General features: G+C 41.8%; 1 protein-coding gene across 4 annotated transcripts in view; it reads left to right on the plus strand.

Moving 5' to 3' along the window:
- The window catches only part of OSBPL3 (oxysterol binding protein like 3), a 176,128-nt gene that overhangs the window by 95,974 nt on the left and 56,308 nt on the right, over positions 1 to 23,846 (plus strand). For 2 of the 4 annotated variants that reach the window (XM_076006360.1, XM_076006362.1), the window contains exons 3-10: positions 8,935 to 9,051; positions 9,217 to 9,270; positions 10,463 to 10,576; positions 14,552 to 14,719; positions 15,326 to 15,449; positions 17,214 to 17,317; positions 17,523 to 17,615; positions 18,740 to 18,896. In XM_076006360.1, coding sequence (XP_075862475.1) covers positions 8,935 to 9,051; positions 9,217 to 9,270; positions 10,463 to 10,576; positions 14,552 to 14,719; positions 15,326 to 15,449; positions 17,214 to 17,317; positions 17,523 to 17,615; positions 18,740 to 18,896 — 931 coding nt within the window. The remainder of the gene's footprint in view (positions 1 to 8,934; positions 9,052 to 9,216; positions 9,271 to 10,462; positions 10,577 to 14,551; positions 14,720 to 15,325; positions 15,450 to 17,213; positions 17,318 to 17,522; positions 17,616 to 18,739; positions 18,897 to 23,846) is intronic. The other 2 variants (XM_076006361.1, XM_076006363.1) reach the window with 1 other exon arrangement.

Genomic DNA, 23,846 nt, shown 5'->3' on the forward strand with positions numbered 1-23,846 from the left:
CTGCCAGTACCCATGCGCGTGGACAGCAGGGAGATGCCGTCAGAGGCAGGCTTGTTCTGCTGGGGGAGAGAGCAGTGCTGGGGTGAGGGGTGGGATTGGTAGGGGAGTAGCTGGCCCTGGGTGGACGCAGCTGAGTGCCCGTTTACTTCTAGACGATCCTGTCCAGAGCAATGTTCAGCTGTGAGGTTCTGCTGGGATCTCCAAACTCAGTCCACAAATGGGTTCCACCTCTTAATAGTTTACGATCGTGGTCAAACTACTTGGGAGGTTCACTTTTCTCATCTGTAAAATGAGGGTAATAATCCTTTCATTATAGAATCACTGCAAGGCACACAGTATTTTAAAAATAGTAGTTGTTATTTTTATTACTATAACCATTACCATAATAGCAACCATAAAACATTACTACCACCCTGGTGGGCTGCATGGCTGGAGCAGAATGACTTTTATGGGTTGCATGTCTTTATGGGTTGGAAAGAAAAGTGCATAGAGAAGATGCTGTCTATAGCCTTGATACAATTAGGGGAATATTTAACAAATATTAAAAACAAGTTCCAAAGTAATTGTAGCCATAGATGTTGATTGAGTGATCGACAGGGTAGGTGTAGTTATTATATGTGTGTTGAAATGTTTTTATGCTTTCTCTCTGTACTGTTTTAGTTATACATCCATCCGTGGTCAGTACAGTGGGAAAGTATTTTTCTCTTATTTGGAAACTCAGGATGGGAATGACCTTAGGTGGAGCCACCGACAGAGCTGAGAGCTCTTGTGTTTTGTGTCCCCGTTGTCAGTATCAGCTGCTGGCAAGGACTCCTCTCCCTCCCTCCAGTGCTTTCTCAAGGCATCACTGCCAAGACGGGGGGGACTATTCTCCCATTGTCTAATTCTAAGTAATTAAGGCACTGGAGTTTTTGGTGTGTGGCTAGCCAAGTCATAGCACTTGAAACGCTTTGGGAGCCTGAATCATCTGGTCGGTGAGCTACATCCCAGTGTGAGGGGAGAGGAAGGACAGAGACGGGACGGCTGGCAGCTGGGGACTGCCACTCCCATGTAGCCTTCAGAATCCGAGTGGGCGCTTCCATTGCTCAGTCTCCTTTTTTCTTTGATCTTCTCACTTATTGCCCAGAGTCAGGGATTGTACCTGAGGTTACTAAGCAGAAGCTAATGCTGCTGTTTAATAGGACATGAGTTTGTGATGGAAGATTTAGAAAGGACCTCATAGCCTCACTTATTCTGACCTCCCTCCTAGTCTTGGAAGGCCCTCTGGGGTATCTCTGCCAGGTGGCCAATGGAAACGAGGGAATTTGCTCTTTCATAGAGCAGCCATGTCGTTTTTGTCATTTTTCACAGCACTGACTATTAGATAATCAGACAATCCATCTTTTATGGGGAGCTGGGATTTCAGGTCCTTGTAGCTCCCACCCCTGGGTCCTGGTTTTGCAAAGTCTGTCAAGTCAAACCCCAGTCCTTCAAGGCAGCCTGGTCTCCTGGACCTGGCTGCTCTGTGTGAGCTGGTGGTGCAGCAGCAGTGGCCTCATCTTTGCTGGCGGAGAGTCTCAGGCCTCTCCTGCCCTACTGAACTGAAATCTGCATTTTGACAAATATTTAGGTGATTGACATGCACATCACAGTTTGAGAAGCACTGAATGAGATCTCATACACAACTCATTTTTTCTTTTTTTTTAAATTACTGTTGAGGCCTGCTGGTGCTCCAAAACTCTTAGTTGCGAAAGAAACATTTAACAAGAAACAACAACTCCACCTCTCAGTGATTGAAATATAAGTACAGAATTGGTCTGACATCAGTTAAAGCTGCCATTCTATTAATTGGAAACCTATTGACATGCACAATCATAAAAGGTAATAAATGATCTTTAGCCTTTCTTCACAGGCTCTCGGAGATCACATGGCTTTAAAATCATTAAAGACTGATTAAATTATACTCTACGTGATTTAGGGCCTGGTATTGCCTTGTGATTTTTAAAAACTTGATAAACAGACGAAATAAGTAATCAGAACAACCCACTTTCCACTCATGCCAGATAGAGGCAGCCACAAAATTTCCTTCCCCCACGTTTCTCAGCTGCAGGAAGAATGAAAGTTTAAATCGCTTTCTATTTCTGACATCACTGCAAGGGCAGTGACTGAGGATCCAGCATTTGAAAGGTGCCTGGGAGATGCGCACCGTGGAAACAGCTGTGCTGGGGGGAAGTGCTTTGCAATCGTGCACTCAGCAATATGGAAATGAACTTGGCCCACTCATGTGCATGAGTAAAATGCTAGCTCCCTTTCCAACCACAAAGCAGCTTTCTATCTTTGGCACATTTTAGACATTCAGTAAAACAGTCTGAATTTAACGCCAGATGACAGTGCCAGACTATCTTCAGTTAAACGCAAGCAAAATCCTTAAGAAGCCACTTCCCCCAGCCCCTGCCATGTTTCTCTCTCCATCTGATATTCATGGTGACCTTTAAGCCTGACAACCCGAGGGATGGGACATGAGCCCAGCTGAGTGGGGCTAAGTTAGCGGGGCCCTGATCTCCCCAGGGGCCCAAATCTGCCCCGTACTGTATTTCTCAGGATATTCAGCTACTCCCGAGTCACTGGGTACATGGAAGACAGCAAGAGCCACTCCCTGAGACCTGGTCCTTTGAGCCGAGAGAAACCAGCCTCTCTCTTTTTCTCTGTCCCAGGTACCAATTCACTCTAATCCAGCTACGTTATTAAAGTCCCACACCCTGAGTGCCTTCAGGAGGACGCTTTTTATACCCACTTGCTCGGAAGAGTCAATAAGTAAATATACATTCAGGGCCCCTATTTCCCAGGTAACGGGTAAGGTGCAGTCTCTATCCTCACTGAACCCACATTCTGGCTCTTGAGGCAGACAAGGCCAGGGAGGCTTGTGTTAGTGCTGACTGTCGCCAGGGAGGGACAGAATTTCTGCCTGGAGCAGGAGGTTCGGGGCTAAATTAGAATTCACCAGGCTGTGAGGTAGATGGGGCAGGCATTGCAGATATGAAAAAGCAAGTATGCAAAGACTTGGCAATGTTAAAGTGCGCAGGCTGATTTCCCGTCCGTGTTTGGTGGGACTATGGGATAGGAAAGATGGCAGCTCTGTGCAGAGTCACAGACCTTACCTGCCTCCATCGACACGGCACTGCTTCTTCACTCCTGGTTGTTTCAGGGTCTGGGCCACTTCCTGCGTCTGCCCACCACTGTCTCCCTGCCCATGGGATTTACTCCTTGTTCATTATCAGAATTTGCATATTTAATCTCCAGTAAAAATGCAATATGCTATCGTATGCAGCAGAATGATTAAAAATGTAAGTTCTGCACTTGGGTGGCTTTATCATTTGGTAGCTTTATAACGTCAGGTAAGTTATCTGCATTTAAAAATAAGGATACTAATAAATTAAATCTTGAAAGGTTGTGCAAAGATTAAGCATGAGAATGCAAGTGTGGTATTTCGCACACTATTCGGCATAAAGAAGATGCTTAGCTGGGCACGGTGGCTCACGTCTGTAATCCTAGCACTCCGGGAGGCTGAGCATTGCTTGAGCTCAGGAGTTTGAGACCAGCCTGAGCAACAGCGAGACCCCGTCTCTACTAAGAATAGAAAAATTAGCCAGGCGTCATGATGTGAGCCTGTAGTCCCAGATACAGGCTGGGAATGAGGCAGGAGGATCCATTGAGCCCAGGAGTTTGAGGATGCAATGAGCTACAATGATGCTACTGCACTTTACATGGGGCAGTGGAGCAAGACTCTGTCTTAAAAAAAAAGAGAGAGAGATGCTTAATAATGTTAGCAATTATAATTGCTTTGTTAATTCTTTCAGCATTTATTAATATCTATGGTGGGGCCGGGCACGGTGGCTCACGCCTGTAATCCTAACTCTCTGGGAGGCCAAGGCGGGAGGATTGCTTGAGGTCAGGAGTTCAAAACCAGCCTGAGCAAGAGCGAAACCCCGTCTCTACTATAAATAGAAAGAAATTAATTGGCCAACTAATATATATAGAAAAAATTAGCCGGGCATGGTGGCACATGCCTGTAGTCCCAGTTACTCGGGAGGCTGAGGCAGTAGGATTGCTTGAGCCCAGGAGATTGAGGTTGCTGTGAGCTAGGCTGACGCCATGGCACTCACTCTAGCCTGGGCAAGAAAGTGAGACTGTCTTAAAAAAAAAAAATCTATGGTGCACTATTTTAAGGAGTAAACAAGAATTTTGTCTTGTTCAGCTAGAAAGTGCTCTCCAATCATTGTACATTACTATTGTTTATATTGTTGTAGTTATGTATTGTTTCAATTGACCCTACTTGATAGTATGTCCTGAGGTGCTATTCTTTCGTGTTCTAAATGGCACACCATGCAGAATTGTGGATACAGCTTAATACCTCCTTGTAAGCCAACCCCCTTGTGCCATTTACTTAGTTGGACACTTGAACAATTATAAAACCAGGAGAATTCTTTTAGTACCAACTATATACTTAGTACTTCGCTGGGGTTCTGAGCAAGCAGAAAAGATAATCCCTATGATGGTTTGGGAAGAAAAGACCAAAGCACTAGAGATAAAAATGAAAAAAAAAAATCACAAGTTAATCAAATGCTCAATTATGTGCTAATGGACCATTATACTACTGTAATTTACAGGAATATGTGACTGATGTGGTTCAGATAATTTAGGAGTTTTGTGGAAGAAGGTAGAAATGGAACTAAAATCCTGAAGAGTTTTCATGGGTGGAAAAAATAAAAGAAGATTCTGGGAGGCTGGAACAATATAAGTAAATCACTGAAGTGGAAATAAAAACGAACATTTTGTCATCTGCATTTTTATATTACATGAGGTATAGGACCTGTGGCCCTGTCAACAGTCACTGCCTGTGGTAGAAGTGGGGAATCAGTGGGTGGGAGCCTGGGTTAGGGTGACGGCTGGGGAACAGAGAAGAAGAACTTACACATTTTGAAGATGAGACCAGCAGGACTTACTTATAAGAAAATATTAAAGTACTTCCAGTTTTCAAAGACATTCACCTACAGTGCATCCTGGCCTGGTATCCTTTCTCACAACAGTGCAGAGAATTTGTGCCTGGATCATCTGCGGTCCCTACCCCATCATCCCCTTAACCAGTGTCCCCTTATTAAGAACAAATATTTTAATCACTTCTTTACTGTCCTCAAATGAAATTCACTATTAATTTAATATATTTAACACATAATTTTGAAACCGTCAATGTCATGCTTTACTGTAATATATAGGAAAATCCAAAGCATATGGTTAATATTAAAACATATATTTCAATATGTAAAAGCCCAGACATGACTACACTGGAAGACATAACGGAGTGGTCAGATAGAGCTATACGTGGAGGCAACAGCTGTGAATGCAGGCAGTACAGGTATGTTGTGTTAATAACACGAATGGCGTCGTGACCTTCAGCGACACTGTTCTCTAAAAGGGTGGGCGACACTTGGTAAAGTTCCAGAAAGAGCTGAGTCTCCCCTCAGTCATTCAGTACTTGCATCCCCAAGAATTCAGAGTGTAAAAAGCTATGCAAAAACACTTCAGTATACGTGCAAGATAGAGTTCAGTACACTCAAGTGATTTTAAGCACATTTTTAACCTGCAAACATGTCTAATAGCACTTTGGAAAGTCTTTCAGGATGTGGGACAGCTTTTTCATTGTGACTGAGGCCTTGCGGGACAGCTGGCATTCCTGGCTCTCAGCCATTAGATGCCAGAGACATCCCTCTATCATTGGGGCACCCAAAAGTGCCCCCAAGATTCCATGTGCCTCCAAGGGAGCAGTGCCAGCGCCACTGAGAACCACCAGGCTGGATGTCGGCTCTCAGGTTTCAGCCTCATGACTCAAGGGCAGTGACAGAGAGGGAGGCTGGGAGGGAGAAGATTCGGATGAGTCCAGAAAAAGAGTTGGCTGTGCTGCTTTCCTCCTCGGCCAAGGGCAGCCTTCACCTTCTTAAATACTTCAAATCTGGCTTTTGCAACCTGGAAACAGTTTTCAAGTTCTGAGCCCAGGTGGAAGATAAAATGAGGAAAACATGATATTTTGTAAGAAAAAAATCGCAAACCTTTTTTAGCTTAAAGCCCACTCTAAGTCCCTGCCTTTCGTGTTGGCCTATTGGTAGGAATGTATTGTGTGTCCAAGAGTTCAGCACAAATCCAGTTCAAACATGAATGCTTGAAACAGTTTTGAGATTTAATTCTTGTTTTCCTTTATACTACAGGTATGATCTCATCTATTTTTTTTTTTTTTAGTTTGTAAAGTATGTAATAACCTCTAATCTCTCTTGGCATTTGCATGGTACACAATTGAATGCACTGAGCAGATGTGCGTGATTGTTTAGTATTAGTGCTCAGCAGGTCGCTTCTGCCTGGGAGTCTAAAAACAAATGAAAAGGGCTTGATCCACTTTGAATGCTTTCCAGAGGATTTTGAGCCTTGGATTTTTATTTAACAATGACAACAACAACACACACACACACACCCCTCTTTCATATGAGCCTGTTGTATCAAATTTGTAAAATGTCATTTGGACAAAAGATACTGGGCATACTTCAAATGCATGCTGATTTATGGTACTCCATGGATATAAATCTGTTTGCAGCCTTATTCCAGGATGAGGTTTATTCATTTGTCAGTCGGATGCTGTCACAGGACAGCAGGTGAGGCTTTGTGAGAAAGTCAGAACTAAACTGGACCCGTCATACTCTCAAGTAGCCTGTTGTCCAGTAGGGATGAGAAAACCTCATGGACATTATCAGAAGGAAGTGGTGAACCTTTGGAAAATAAGGTGGCAAACTGATGGAATCTCTAGGGATGAAATAGTACTTTCCTCTGGAGGAGGTGGAATTTTTAACTCGAGGACCTTAAAGATTCATTAACGTTTAGACAGGTAAAAACACATTAAATTTTGAGGAATGGCTTTCTGGGCTAGAATCAATTTGAGCAGGATTTTTTTTTTGTTAATAAGTGATGGGAAGTGTGGTGTGCATTCTCTATTTATTGTCTGATTGTAATTATGTGACTTTGAATAATAAGTCATAATAGCTATAAAGAAGTCTCATTCAACATTACTACCTTTCTGAAAAAAGAAGTCTTCGAATTTAAAAGCTGAATCTTTCTTCTCACCTTTGCACTGAAGAAATCCCTTTCACACCTCCAGGTCTTAGGATGCCTCTGTGACATTTCAAAACTCTGGAGTATACCTTTAATTCCGTTCACAGTAAGTGCCATCAGAAAGAAGGCAGGTCTGTCAGGATCATTATATAAAGAGTTCAGTTGCTAAAGTAGGAAAGGTTCTTGTTACCAGGTGGGTCCCATGTATTGAACTTAAGAATAACACAGAAATCGAGCCAGAGCCACCCAGGACGCCCTGCGGTTTCCATGCCCTCCCTGTTAGACTGCCTGTGTCCCAGGACTTGAATCTAACTGCCTTCTGCTTCCTGGCACCTGTTCAGCCTTACCATCTCTCACTCATTACTTTTGGCGTTTGGTTGTACCACCTGCTGGTAGGCGGGAGATTTGACTCATAGCAAGTTAGTCAAAGTGAAATTTTGGCCAAAATGTCATGCTTGTCAAAACTTAAGTACTCTGTTTCCTTCTTTTTATGCTCTGTCACCCTGGGTAAAGTGCAGTGGCATCATTGTAGCTCACAGCAACCTCAAACTGCTGGGCTCAAGGGATCCTTCTGCCTCAGCCTCCTGAGTAGCTGGGACTACAGGTGCCAGGACACCTGGCTAATTGTTCTGTTTTCAGTAGAGATGGGGTCTCGTTCTTGCTCAGGCTGTTCTCAAACTCCGGAGCTCAAGTGATCCTCTGGCTCCAGCCTACCAGAGTGCTAGGATTACAGGCGTGAGCCACCGCACCTGGCCAACTTAATTGCTCTGTATTGGAAATGTTTTACATATGATCTGTATGGTCGTTAACTCAATGTATATGTGTATAAATAAACTCGTTGAGTTGTACTCTTACAATTTGTGCATGTCATGTACATTGCATCCCAATAAAAATGTAAAAATAGTAACAACAATGAATACCAACTCTCCCAGTCACTATTCCCAATTTCGGTTTATCTTGGGGAATGTAGCAATGATTTATGCATTTTTAAGTATTTTAAAATAAATTTTCAGAATTTTTAGTATTTTCCTTTTTTATTTCTTTTAAAATTCTTTTTCAATTAGTTGAAATCACCTAAATAGCTAACAAGGGACAATTAATTGTACCAACTATATAATAACTGACCAAAAATGAAAAGTTTTTGAAACAAAAGAGGATAAAACCAAATTTCTAGGAAAAGAGGATGATACTTGTTATAAAACCATCCTTTTAGTGCTTCAAGGTTTCTGACACTTGAATACCTAGAATTTGTGGATGTTATTTTTCAACTGAATTATTATTTCAACCAGGTTGTCATGTTTACTAACTTGCATCTAGTCTCATCTTTTCAGCCAATTCTTAACCTCCCCCAACACACACATGCATGCACACACAAACACACACACAGCTTCCATTCTGATGTCTATAGCTTTTGGTTAAATTTCAGACCATAGCTTAGCAGTGAGTGAACAGAAGTGCATGATGATGTCAAAGTGAACAAAAATAGAATTTATGGAGCTTGTGGTAAAATCTTTACCTTTAGCACTGGTTGTCAAGTTTCAAACACCAAAAGAGAGAAAAATATTCTCTTCTAAAAGACAGCTTTTAAAAAAGAAAAAAGAAAATTGATGCCACTGAATTATAGCTTTTAAATCTATAAAGTCAAGGAATTATATAGAAATTAAATTTGAATTTCTTCTCCCCAACAAACCCAGCCAACTCACCATCTTGGATGGATTTAGTGATAGGATGAAGTGCTTCTTAACATTATTGTGTTTTTTTTCCAAAGGTAAACATTTAACATGAACTCTTTTGTTGGAACAGGACAGCTGGGAAGTGGTGGAAGGACTGAGGGGGGAGATGAATTATACCCAGGAGCCACCAGTCCAGAAAGGATTTTTGCTGAAAAAGAGGAAATGGCCCTTAAAAGGCTGGCACAAGGTAAGACGTTTGCCTTGGCCTTGCCTTTACTTGCACCCATACTAACTTTACTAAGTACCTGGTTCCTAGGCACTTATATTTAGTTTGAAGTTGAAATTTGAGACCCAAGGATGTTTAAATGGAATCTTCTAATGACTAGTACTTTCTTTACTTTCTTCCCCACAGAGATTCTTCTATCTGGACAAAGGAATCTTGAAATATGCCAAGAGCCAAACCGATGTAAGTCTTCTTGTGGGTACAATGTGCTTCTTTAAGAATTTGGGGGCGGGCGCTGTGGCTCACGCCTGTAATCCTAGCTCTTGGGAGGCCGAGGCGGGCGGATTGCTCAAGGTCAGGAGTTCAAAACCAGCCTGAGCAAGAGCGAGACCCCGTCTCTACTATAAATAGAAAGAAATTAATTGGCCAACTGATATATATATAAAAAATTAGCCGGGCACGGTGGCGCATGCCTGTAGTCCCAGCTACTCGGGAGGCTGAGGCAGCAGGATCACTCGAGCCCAGGAGTCTGAGGTTGCTGTGAGCTAGGCTGACGCCACGGCACTCACTCTAGCCTGGGCAACAAAGCGAGACTCTGTCTCAAAAAAAAAAAAAAAAAAAAAGAATTTGGAAGGGGTAATTGTTGTCAGTTCAGAGATGAGGTTGTGACCGTGGATGACTACACCTCTCCGACCTAGAAACCATGGAGGGTCGTAGTCTCTCCAGGGGGGACAGAGGTGCCTGCTCTTGCTCTGGGATCTGGGTAGGCTCAGTTGCCCACCTGGGAAAGGTGCGGGGGCTCCTCCAGCACCCAGTGAGTACCTGAAGGTCTGTTCTGGTCTTGGAGTTGTGCCCAAGGAGTTCCCTGGGTGGGAGAGGACATCCTCACAGCTGGGGAACAGGAACAAAACACAGGGCGAGTGTCACTCCCACTCTGACAGTGACTGCGGGTCATTGAAGGCCCTGGGGAGAAGGAGAAGGTTCTCTTCTAGTTAACACTGGGCAGTTGGCCTGTGAGGGCCCTGCCCTGTGTGGGGCTCCTTCTCCCCTCCTTCGCTCCTCGCCTAGCTTCCCTCAGCCTCTTTCCCGTACTCCTCCTTTTAAATCACTTCTAAATGAAACTAATTCAGTGGGAGGCAGTGCAGTCAACAGGTAAATTCACTGCCATGGGAGTCAACCATGGGATCTGCTGTCCTGCTCCCCACCGTGTAACTGCTTGCTACTTACCTCCTGGTACCTCCGTGTCCTCATCTGTGAAACAGGGAGAAGGCTTCCTGCCCCAGAGATGAAAGAAGCTGGTGCATGCACAGCACTTAAGTCAGTGCAGGTTCCCGCTAAGTGCTTGATAACGTGAGGGTGGAGGAGGGGGGTGTCGAGGATAGGGTGTTCCTTTTAACAGCGTGGTTCTCGAGTGCCCTTATTCCTGCCTCTGCAGATAGAGAGAGAGAAGCTGCATGGCTGCATTGACGTTGGGCTCTCAGTGATGTCTGTAAAGAAGTCATCGAAATGCATAGACCTTGACACCGAGGAGCACATCTACCATCTGAAGGTGAGGCTGCTTCCCGCTGTGCAGTTTGTTGGTGCTGGGAAGGGTTTGCCGGTTGTCACACTACTGGTGATGCCTTTTGGGTCTTTAGCCAGCGTGTAGAAGGTCTTCATTACCAAATGTCTCTGTTTCTAACAGACAGCATTGATATTCAGATGGGACAGGTCTTTGCTGTGCAGGACTGTCTCTCACACTGCTTGAAGGTTTAGCATCCTTGTCACCTCATGTGCTAATTACCACCGCTCTCCCCAGCAGTTGGGACAACAGTCAATAACAAAAACATCTTCCTGTTTCCAAACCAGCCCCTAAACCAGGCAGCAACATCTTTTTTTTTTTCTTATTTTGGCATATTATGGGGGTACAGATTTTAAGGTTTCGATAAATGCCCATTCCCCGCCTCCCCCCACAAGTCTGAGTCTCCAGCATGAACATCCCCCAGATGGTGCACATCTCACTCATTATGTATGTATATACCCGCCCCCTTCCCCCTCCCACCTGCCCAATACCCTATTACTGTAGTACCTATGTGTCCACTTAGATGCTGCTCAGTTAATACCAATTTGCTGGTGAGTATATGTGGTGCTTGTTTTTCCATTCTTGGGAAACATCACTTAGTAGTATGGGTTCCAGCTCTAACCAGGAAAATATAAGATGTGCTATATCACCATTGTTTCTTTTTTTCTTTTTCTTTAACTTCAGACTAATGATTGGCACAGAAAAGGCAGTAACATCTTTAGTGAAGAACCATTGACCATAGGTTAAGTTATGTTCCCTGAAATACAATATAACATTTAATCAGTGGAGCCCTGTCTTATAACGTAGGCTAATTTTATAGAGATTCCATTAAAATTTCCATATTACAGTGAAATGTCAGGAATTTTTTCCCTAAGGTGTGGGTCTCCATCTAGTACCTCTCAAAGCTGTTTTTACCCTTTCTGCTCTCTCTCCCATAGGTGGTAGAGATAGTTAAAAGCATGAAGCATGAGATCTAGATCTGGTTCAGATCTTGACATGGCTGCTTACTAGTTGTTGGACTTTGGCAAATTACCTAATCTCTAAAAGTCTCAGTTTTCTCACCTAAAACAAAATGAAAATTATTATACTACTCATCTTGTAGCGATACATGTAGGAAACTTGGCATAATGCCTGGCCCACATTAAGTTCAAGAAGTTTAGTTATTGTATATGATTAGTAAGTGGTACCTGAATGTTAGAAATTATTAAGAAAATGCTAAGATTCTCTTCTTTTTTTTTTTTGAGACAGAGTCTCACTTTGTTGCCCGGGCTAGAGTGCCGTGGTGTCAACCTAGTTCACAGCAACCTCAAACTCCTGGGTTCAAGCAATCCTCCTGCCTCAGCCTCCCGAGTAGCTGGGACTACAGGCATATGCCACCATGCCTGGCTAATTTTTTCTATATATTTTTAGCTGTCCAAGTAATCTCTTTCTATTTTTAGTAGAGACGGGGTCTCGCTCTTGCTCAGGCTGGTCTCGAACTCCTGAGCTCAAACGATCCTCCCGCTTCGGCTGCCCAGAGTGCTAGGATTACAGGCGTGCGCCACCGTGCCCGGCCTAAGAGTCTCTTCTTACTCGGGCAATTTACTTGCCATATTGGGAACAGGAGCTGAAGATTAGGAAAATGGAAGTGTGAGATCGTGAGCTCCATGTCCTAATGTGTCCCTGTCCCTGTCCATAGCATGTGTGTGGATATCGAACAACACAGGCCTAACACGCACAGGTAGCTGGTTGAATAGCCAAGACAGCCGAGTCCCTACTATTTCCTAGCTTAACTGTACCTCTGGGTGCAGTTGATTGTACAAAGCAGGGCTTTTCAACCTCGGCACTGTTGGCATTATGGGCTGGGCAACTCAGTTGTGGGGGGCTGTTGTGTGCGTGGCGGGATGGTGAGCAGTGTCCCTGGCCTCTGTCTTCTCCCTAGGTGCAGTAGCATCCTCCCCCAGTTGTGACAACTAAAATGTCGCCGGTGGACCCTGGGGGGATAAAGTCACCCCTGGTTTAAATGACTGGTTTTAAGTAAAGGAGGGAAGAACCCATAATCTTAATAGAAAAATTTGAGAAAAAAAATACTACTCCCCTACCCCCACAACTCCTATTTCCATGTCAGTCTCCATTAGAATGGTTTAGGTTATATCTCCATATACTTCCAGTGACTCTTAGTTCTTACATTCTGACATGGTCAGGAAATAGTAAAGTTCTTGTTCATCCACTATTGTATTAACAGAATTATTCATTCCTGTATAAGTAATTATAATTCCTGTATAAGTAATGAGTAAGTAATTATTCATTCCTGATTTTTAAAGAGTTAGAATACGTTAAAATACATTGAATGCTAATATCATGATAAATGCAGTTTAATATTTTTCTGTGTGATTTGCTTTAAGTTCTGATTGGTTTCTTGTTCATGCTTTTGAAATCAGCTGTGACTGTTAGTGTAGGTAAGTGTAGTTGTCTGAGGGCTCTAGTTATTAGCCTCAGAGTCAGGCAGTTTTTTTAAGGTGAGCCATTGGGCCCCATTCTCTTTATAGATGAGAGATCTGGGCAGCAGAGAGGTTAAGTGACTGTCCACCTATGGCCCTAGAACTACTTGAGGGGCCAGAACAGAGCCCTGGTCACTTATTTCATAAAGTGCTTTTATTCTTCTGCCTCGTTTAACTAATTAAAAAAATGAGTCAAGATGAGTGCTTGGGCACTGACTTTTAAGGGGCTCTGAGAATAGATCAGTGCAGAAGATGACACAAGATTCCTGTAAAATTCCTCTTAGCCACATCTGGGAAATGAAATACATTTCCAGAAAGTAATTTGAGGTGGACAAATAGATGTTGAGTCTGTCTGTACTGCTTTTTCCTGTAAATTACACATTACATAGCACCTGTAGGGGTTTTCCGTCTTGTAGGTACCCCTGCTAATCAACACAAGGGTGGCCTAAGAGTTCCTCAATGAATGATGGTGGTGACATTTATTTGCATATCCTAGCTCTCAGCTGTGGCTTTAGTAAAGCTTTTCATAGGATTGACCTGGATCTTTCATCTTAGAAGTCAATCCACCGTGCATCCTTTTGAGTTATTTTAAATTGCAGCTTCCTAAGTCTTTGTGTCCTAATATATAGGTATCTATCATTTTTCACTTTGAAAATATTAATACCCTCTCATACATGTGCAAAATTATTGACTCTTAAGAAATATCTGTGGTATGTGTTTGTTACATACTTTTTGGTTATTTTCTAAACATTCGAAATATTTTCTAATAAAAATTACTAGTTACAAACATTATTCTTCCAGGAAATTAGAAATTGATAGTCATTCATCTATGGAAGGAATGGCTAAATGTGAGTGATAACAATAAAAGTTGAAAAAATAATATTGCTGTATAATGCTTTATCCGATTTTTTCCCCATTTCTGAGAGAAGAAATGTTCTTTTAAATAACCTGCACATTCATTAACATATACTCCTCTGCCTTGTATTCTTTGTCAAAGGAGATGAACAAGGTTAAATATTTTAGGAAGAATTTACTAATTCATTCTAGTTCAGAGAAGATTGATCTGAAATGTCTGAATAATACAAGGGTTTAAAAAGAAAAATGGTGGTAATATTTTCAGTAGGGATAAGAGAAGCTGGGATTAAAGAACTTGGAAATGCTTTAGGGACAGATAAATATAACTTGCAGTTCATCTGTTGTTTAATATAACTGGCACTGTTTTGCTTTCTTAAAAATAGCATAACAATCGGACTCTTTCATAGAAAGCCTAAATATATGCTTTACGAAGATCGTTTTTACTCTCCATTTCCTCCTCAAACTTGTTCCTGCAGACCACGCGCATGTAAACCAAGTCAGCATGAGGCTATTTCTATATGTGCCAACTTAAAAAAGAGGATGTCAGGAGTGACCTCAGTTTGATGAATAATGGCTCCTTCCAGTGAGTGACTCTCTTGTTTCCTTCTCTCAACTTAACACGTTTCAGGTGAAGTCAGAAGAAGTCTTTGATGAGTGGGTATCGAAACTCCGTCACCACAGAATGTACCGTCAGAATGAAATCGCCATGTTTCCACGTGAAGTCAACCACTTTTTCTCAGGGTCCAGTGTCACAGATTCTACATCTGCGGTGTTTGACGCCATTTCAAGTAGGAAGGTATTAATAAGTGTTTTGCCGATAATGAACGTGAAAGAAGGGGGGGGCTTAGTGTGAGGGGGGCGTCCCATCTTGGGAGCTGCGCCTGAGGCAGGAAAGGTTTGTGGGGAGGTACGGGGTCAGCTTGGGCTGATTTTTAATGAGTCTGTTTGCCCCGTGAGTCGGAACCAGAGCCATCTATTAATAGATGAGCATCTATTCATCAGGGGACAGTTATTGAAGAATAGCACATAAGGAGGAACTTAATATCCCTGAATGCACTAGCTTTCTCTTAACCAGTTTGACTGTGGCTTCCTCATCAGGTTGTAAAATACAGTAGGTGTGCGTATGGCGGGATTGCAAAATATTTTCAGACATTTATGTTATTATTTTGGTATTATTGTTATTTGACAAAAGAAAATAAGGATTTCTATCCAACAGCTCATAGTATAATATGGCCAAGCTGGGATGACAGCCAGGGGCCTTAGTGCTTTGCTAGAAGCTTCCTCCTCGTCACAAGCAGATGGTGTCCCTTAGTGACTAGCCTACTCTGTTAACCTTGACCCTAAAGTGTCCCCGCTGGGCTCTGTTTTCATTTACAATGTGCTTTTGTTGTCTGTGGAACAGCGCAGCAGTATATCAAAACAGAATTCATTTCAAACTGGAAGCAATTTATCATTTTCTTGTGGTGGTGAGACACGAGTGCCATTGTGGTTACAGTCTTCAGAGGACATGGAAAAATGCTCAAAAGGTACAGTGACTTAAAACCTCTGCTCCTTTCTGTCATGGCTCCTAAATGACGCTGGTTTGGTGTCACATCTCAGATGCATTCGTGTCCTTCCCCTTCCCCTATCCATATTTCCACCCATATTTTGTATATTAAGGTCGCACTCATTGTCCACAAAGACACTGTCCTTGAAGAGCTTTACGTCTTCACCTGGCTGTGTTTGCAGACAGGTTTCCTTTTCTGTTCCTTGAGTACTGATGCCCGATTTCCACCTGGGCCTGTAAATCACAGTCAGGGGTGGCGTCTGCTCAGCTCTCTAATTTTTTAAGTGCCCCAAATGACTCTGATGCATGTCCAAGGTTGAAAATCAGTGTCCTTGAGGTTAGGGGGTAGCCAGATGGAGAGCCCTACGAGTACGTCTTGCCCACCCTGGCTGCACGTGAGAACCATCCAGAGGGCTTGTGTGATGCAGGAATACCCAACCTCAGGCCTCTCTCCGAAGCAATCTCTTTAAACTGGGCTGGAGTGGGGCGGTGGAGTCATTCATTTTGCAAAGTTCCCCCGGTGATTTTGATAAGGAGCCAGGGTTGAGCACTCCTGCCATAGTAAGGAAGCTTAGCATTTTCAAGCTTAATCAGCTGAGACTCACCTGAGGAACTAAAACCTGAAAATATCCCAGGTGGGATTGGGAATAATCTGATTTAATTGTCTTGGGATGTTATTTGGGCATATGTAATTTAAAAAATTTCTCCAGTTGATTTAAAAGTGTAGCCACAATTGAGAACCACTAGAGAAAGATGCCAGGTGGTCACCTTGCAAATTGCATCTTCTCTTATTGAATACAGATATTATTAACCCTGGGGCCATGTAGGCTTTGCCCTTCTAATAAATATCACTCGTGAGCTTTACTGAGTGACATCTTGTCAAAGTGGTCCCTGAAGTGTGTGTCTGGACTAGCAGCATCTGCCTGGCAAATTATTAGAAATGCAAAGTCTCAGGCTTAACCCAGGGGAACTGAATCAGAAACTAGGGGTGGAGCCCAATGAGCTGCAATTTAACAAGGTCTCCATGTGATGCCAATGATAAAGTTTGAGAGCCACCATCCTAAGTCATTTGGGCCTTTATTCCTCAGTAGAAACATCTGTCGGCATCCAGGGAACGGCAGATTGTGGACTATCTTTTGGGTTAGTGACTAGGATCTGGTCCGGGAGTCCTCTTATGTCCTCTTAGTTCCATCTGCAGAGGCTCGTCGTGGTCCTGATGCAGGCCTGTGATAAACTTATCCTTAGAGACCAGCACAACCTTCATTTCAATTTTATCCATTTCATGTGTATTGGGGTCCTTACAGGTAGAGCGTGGCAGCCTATTCTATTGTTGCAGGATTAGAAATGTTGATGATGCTGATTTATTTAGTTCTTACTATGTGCCAGGAACTCCTCTACTAAGCACTGTGCAAATACCAACTCAGTCAACTCTCACAGCGATCCTGTAAGCTAGGTGTGTCATTACCCCTATCTTTCAGATAAGGAAACTGAGGCACAGAGTAGTTCTGTAATCTTCCCAAGAGTCACAGTTCATGAAGTGGATTCAAACTGCAGCAGCCTGGTTTTCAAGATCCATGCCCCAAATTACTACAGTCTGTAGCCTTTCCTGTAAAAAAGGAAGTAAAATTTCCTACCCTTACAGATAAAAAATCAAATAGAGATAAATGAGAAAAGTAGCTGGCACCAGCATAGTTGACCCCACTTGCCAGTGGAGTATTGTGAGCACCCTCTTTTTTCCCCCCAGACCTGGCACACTGCCACACCTATCTGGTGGAAATGAGCCAGCTCCTGCAAAGCATGGACGTCCTGCATCGGACATACTCGGCACCAGCTATCAACGCCATCCAGGTTAGCCAGACCCCAATTCTGTCTGCGTTCTGGCCGCCTTCTCCTTTCCTTTCTCCCCCCAGCCTTTGACTAACAGTGGAATGTTGTCTGGTCAGTTGCTTCAGCCAAACCCAAGGGGATGGAGGTGGCCACTTTGCTATGCATTTATCCCTATTGGTTTGGTGGACCTTACTGTCTGTGCTCTCTTTCCTGTTTTGAAACAAAGGGTGGAGCTTTTGAAAGTCCCAAAAAGGAAAAAAGATCACACAGGAGGTGGCGGTCCAGAGCTATTGGCAAAGATGCTAAAGGAACGCTGCAGGTAACCGTGGCTTCCCCCAACACACTGGTTTCTTCATCGGTCCTGCTCTGCACGCTGTGTGCTGGGGCTACTTTGACTCAACAAGGAGAATAGATAAGTAAATATTCTGTAGTTGTTCTCTCCCATGCCCTCTGCAGAGAGAGGAATTCAGTCACTTAGATTCTCTGGATACTAGGATAAGCACGTAATAGGTAGTTGGGCAGGGGAGAGAATGTTTTTTCTAATGGGAAATGGCATGAGGTTACAGGGACTGCTGCCACTTCTATGACTTTTGGTTTCCCCTTCTCTAATGTTTAGCCCACCTGTCCTCTTCCCTGCTGGGGTGTGTGCCTTGTATGTGACTGCTGTTGCCATGTGCTCTGACCTGCCTCCTCTGCTGATGCTCAATGGATTTGTCCTCCCTCTGAGGCCTCAAGCTTGATTTTTCTGGACACAGGATATTGTGCAGATTCTCTTTTGCCTCTTATCTCCAAACTCCCAAGCCCCCTGTCGGAGGTTCACTGTGTCATGCTAGGAGCTGTCTTTCTTAATGCACAGCTAAGCCACAGGCCAAGATTAACAGCTTGGCTGTTGCATATTAAATTGCAACTTTGTTAGGATCAAAATAAATCCCAAGCTTTTGAATAAAAGATATGATATACTCCTATACATCTTAGTTCAAAACACTTTATGGGTTACATTTAAATACTATTAAAGTAGAGAATGTTCCATGTATAAACAAAGTTCCTTTGTTTTGTAGAAGCCCCAGGTGCAAAAGAAAAAAGCAAAGCATTTTATACCTATCCACTGTTAACAACCTAGATACTGGATGGTTATTGCCAGGAGAAAGGAATTGAGTATAAATGAGAAACCTGGCAGCTTTCATTGTCATTTTCAACCTATAGCTTTGATGCTTCTATCACTTTCAAAAGAAGATGTGATTTCTCACCCATTTTTAGTTCACAAGATGCAAGTTGCTGTGAAGTTTTCCTGAGTTTTCGTTTATTTTTCTTATAAGTTATCACTCGGTAGAAAGACTTGCCTATAAAATCTTTTTCTCTTAATATGTTCCAACCTTGGAACCAAGTAAATATTCTAAGCGATCTACATCTGAAAAGAAATATCTCCCTTTGATGTCACTTTAGGTCCCTAAACCTTTTCCTGGCCCAGTAAGACTCCACTCCTCCAATCCTAATTTGTCAACACTAGATTTTGGAGAAGAGAAAAATTATTCTGATGGCTCTGAAACCTCATCAGAGTTTTCTAAAATGCAAGAAGATCTGTGTCATATTGCCCATAAAGGTAAATGAGTTTTCTTTTTTCCTAATGTGTTTGATGAAAACGTGAAATGCATGTCTGAACGTGGGATGTCCTTGGAGAAGATATCCTTAATTGGTTCATTTTCTACTCTATTAAGATTTGGGGGAACCTAATTTTTATTTTATTTTATTTCTCTGGTAGTGGGGAGTGTCTTGGCAAGAAGTTTCTTTTTAACCTCTTGAGAGAGACTGTAAGAATGTTACATATATTTCAAAAGCTGAGCTAATCATATGATGCTATTGGGAGTGTAAATTGTACTTTTGTGGAGGTCAGTATGACATTATGTTCCAACTGTTTTTTTTTAAATCCGCCCATCCACCAATTCCACTTTGAAGAATTCATTTGGAATTAATTAACTTAAAACGTATCCAAATAAAGATATCCGCTATAGCATTGTTCATCACATTAAATATTAGAAATAGGAGTTCAGCATTATTACCCATCAGGTAAATGTAAATTAAAGCCATGATGAGTTATCACTACACACCTGTGATAACAGCTGAACTATAGTATCAAATGCAGGTGAGGATGCATAGAAACTTAATCTCATACATTGTTGGTGACCATGTAAAATGGTACAGCCACTCTGGAAGATAGTTTGTTATATGGTAAATATTAATATATGTTTAGTTTTATATAACTCAATACTTGTATTCCTGAGCCTTTATACCAGGGACATGAAAATTTTATGTCCACACAAAAATATACACACAGATGTTCAGAGCAAGTTTATTTGTATTAGCCAAAGACTGGAAACAAACCCAAATGTTTTTCAACAGATGAATGGTTAAACAAAATGTGGTATATCCATATAATGGAATACTACTCAGCAATAAAAAGGAACAAACTATTGTTACACACCCCAACTTGGATGGATCTCAAGGACATTGTGCTGAATGAAAATAGCCAGTCTCAAAAGGCTACATAGTGTATGGTTCTACTTATAGAACACTTTTGAAATGATATAATTAGAGATGGAGAAGAGATTAGTGCTTGCTGGAGGTTAGGAACAGGGAAGAAGGAAAGGGGAGCAGTGTGGGTGTGATTATAAAGGAGCAGCACAAGGGATCTTTGTGGTCACAGAAAGTTCTGTATCCTGGTTGTGGTGCTGGTTACAGGAATCTGCACATGCGATAAAATTGCATTGACTTTTACCCACACCCGTATAGTGCATGTAGAAATCTGAATAAGGTCTGTAGATTACACTAATGTCAATTTCCTGGTTTTTATATTGTACCTGTTATGTACATGTGACCACTGAGAGACACTGGATGTAGGGCACATGGGACTTCTCTATACTGTTTTTGCAACTTCCTGTAAGCCTAGAACAATTTCAAAGTAAAAAGTTTTAAAAAATTAGAAATGACCCTAAAAGCTCAATAATAGGGAATTAGATTTTTTTTTAATCTAATATAATTAGAATACTCGGCCATAATAATAATAGCTACCTTAGATTGAGCACATTAACTATCATGTCAGGTATTTGCTAAGTACTTTACATGCATTGTTTCATTTAATTATTGTGGAGTAGGTATTGTTGTGATCTCTGTTGTAGATATGAGAAACCTAAGGCTTAGTGATGCTAAAGAACCTCAGAGGGTCACATGGCTACAAAATAGCCATCCTGAGACTTAAACCCTAACCTGCTTGGCCCCAGACTCCAAATTCCTTACCTGGTGTTTCACTACCCTGACAAATGAGATGGCCAGGGTTATTATTTATAGACATAGGAAGATGTCCACAACATATCATTGAATAAAAATAGAAGGTTTCAAAAGAATGTATAGGTGTGATCCCATTTTTTTTTTTGGAAAAAGGAAATACAGTTTGTGCATATATAGGTGTACAAAAAAGTCTGTAAGGATATACACTAATGTTTCGGTGATGGAAGCTGCAGTTATAAGTACGTATTATCTTTTTGCTTATCTTTTTTTTTTCAATTTTCATATACTGATTATTTTTCTTAAAAGACAAAATAGATTTAAAAATGTCCAGGGGGAGGACAGTGCTTGAAGTGGGAGGACAGAACATGTTCCCTCTTGTGCCTCCCAGCCCCATATTTTTCTGTCTTCACATTACAGATTCATTCCTTTGGCTCTCTCTTCCCTTACCCTACAAATATAAAACATAAAGTTCATTATGAGGAAACCATTTCATCCTTTTAACAGATTGCTACCTCAAACTCTTGTCTTAGCTACCGTTAGAATTCTGTGAGTGTTTTGCACTGCTGTCGAACAATCCATCTGTAAAATGGGAAGAGATACCTGGCCCACCCTTTAAACGCTCTTCAGACACTCCCCTGGGCATTCTCTAGTATTAAAAAAATCCGCTTTAATTAGGGCATTTTAGGTTTTGTGGGTAGAGATGTCTATAAAACACCATTATTTTTAATAACATGAACCGTCTTATTAACAAACGAGACGATAATGTCTCCCTGCAAAAAGGAAATGTCCTGAATTTTCCCTACATCGAAGAGGCTCCTCCTCAGCAGGACAGAGGTCGCCATACTCAGGGGGCCCATCGATCAGTCCTCCTGCAGAGGCTGCCACCTCCTTGAAAACCTATAATGGGCCCCAACCAGGTGTTTCTTCTTTCGGGCTTTGTAAAAACCTGCCGGCTGCAGAGCCGCCCGGTACCTGGACTGGGCTAGAAAGGGCCGGGTGTGCTTATTCAACTACAGCCTGAGCCTCGTGGGCTGGCTGACAGCGAATTCCACAAGCAGGCAGCCTAACGAGCTGTGTTTCATTCCTGTGGTTTTAAAGTACCTTGCAGAGACGGAAAGACCTTCCTTTTCCTCGTTCAGGGAGTAGTCTCTTTTACCCAGGCTGTGTAATTCAGGGGCCTCTCGGAGTAAAGGCAGCGCTCGGGTTTGCCCTAAGCCTGTGACCGCGCATGCTTTCTCGCTTCCGTACATCCAGACTTGAAGCACCTTGACCTTTCTTCCTGTGTCCGCCTGGTTTTGTTCCTGGCAATGTCTGTCGTACCTTCTCGACTGTGTCACTATTCTATTGACTATAATTCTGAAGCAGCTGAACTAAAGGCAAGAATTCCACTGATGTAACATAATCCGTGTGACCTTCCACTTGTTAAATGCATCTGAATTCTCCCGGTTTTGTAGATCAAATGGTAGGCCAAGTATATACCCATCCTAGTTTTTAAAAGTTCTTGTTATATATTACAGACTGTGAATTTGATTTTTTTATAGCATGACATTGAACTGGTTCTCACTGGCTCATGTTTCTGGCTTGGTGTGTATGTTGACACACATGTAAGCAAACAGACTATGAAATATATTAAAATCTGAAAGCCTTAAGTAAGTTTTTGTTGCATATATTAGCTTTTATATTTCTCAAAATGTATGTTATGGAACACTTCACCTATAAAATGTTTTTAAAAACAAAACAAAAATTTCATGATTGAAAATGTTTGAAAACACTGCTGACTATGATACCCCTTCAATTTACACAAGAAACATTAAATAGTGAAGGCACTGAGAAGTCCTGCAGCAAAGAAATTTGATAGCTTTAACTCAGTGATTTTTAATATTATTTGAAAAGCTCATCTTTCCCTAATCCCCAACACCTGTCAACATCCTGGAACTAAATAAAGTTCCTGACAAACATACTTTAGGAAACAATGTAAATAATAAGTCTTTTTTTAGAGCTAACCATGTATATCAGCTGAGTAGGCCACCTCTGTTACTGACTGGCTGTGGGACTTGGACTTCACGGATTAACCTCTCTGGTCCTCAGTTGCCTCCTCTGTTAAATGTCCTAAATTAGTTGTCCTGACTTTTTGGCTCTCAAATTTTGTAATTATCTTCTATGATTAATTGTTTTGCCCTGAATAGAAAGAATCTATATCATTATAAGAAGGTTTCATGAGAGAGTGTTCTGTTAGCAGCAGAAACAGATATGACCAAACCTGGTGAACAGATTTAGGGGTGAGGAAGCCAGGAATAAGGTGGGGCCAGGTGCTCCCAGTGGAGGTGGATATTCATGTTCTGCCTCAGAGGGAAACGAATGCGGTTTAGGGGATGCTTTTCCTACAAGTGAGGGAAATCCTTACTTACAAATATAAAAGCCAAAAGAACAACAAAATTACACTATATTAACTCCTTCTTTGGTTCCTGGGTTCTTTCCCTACATCAAATGGTAACTGTTGAGTTGGTCATTTTCTGAACCATTTTGTGTTTATGGAAACATTGAATAAAAAGCCAAGTATGTTAGAATGATACCTCTTTCATAGATTAAAAGCTAAAAGATATATATGACCTAAAGATAAGCCAGATTATCTATTATTCCTAAATTAGAATTCAGAAGTGTGTCAAGCAATTAAATTATCAGTAAATAAGTAGGACCATTTAATAAAAATTACCTAATATGTCTAAATGAATTTGGATGAAATAAGTGTAAGAAAATATTTTAAAACCACAGATCTCCTGTGAGGTTTGAAACTTAAAGGAAGAAGATTATAGAAGATTAAATTATCCCAGATGTATTAGGGATTTTAACATTTTAAAGAAAGTTTATCTAAAATGTGGGTTCCATTAAGAAGAAGGAAAGGGAGTGTTCCCCTGTGCATTGGATACTCTATGATTGCATGTTTTCTCATTCTTCAAAGCACTCCTGAGATGTGGTCATTATCCACACATAGAGATGTGGAAACAGGATTTGTCCAAAATCTGAATAGCAGCTGAGTGGCAGAGGGAGGATTTAAGTTCAGGCTTGCCTTGTGACAGAGTTTCTTTCCCCTGTACCACACAGCTTCCATAGGGGCAGTGCCCATGGCATTCATAACTACATTCCTCAAAATCTTACTCTGTCCTGATGCTGAAAACCACTAAAGAAGGAGCATATTAAGAAGTAGAGCTTGGACACGTTGAGTACTGTTATCCTTCAGTATAAATGTTCAGTATCCAAACATCCCATC

The sequence above is a fragment of the Microcebus murinus genome, chromosome 9 (assembly GCF_040939455.1).
Source record: "Microcebus murinus isolate Inina chromosome 9, M.murinus_Inina_mat1.0, whole genome shotgun sequence".
Classification (NCBI taxonomy): domain Eukaryota; kingdom Metazoa; phylum Chordata; class Mammalia; order Primates; family Cheirogaleidae; genus Microcebus; species Microcebus murinus.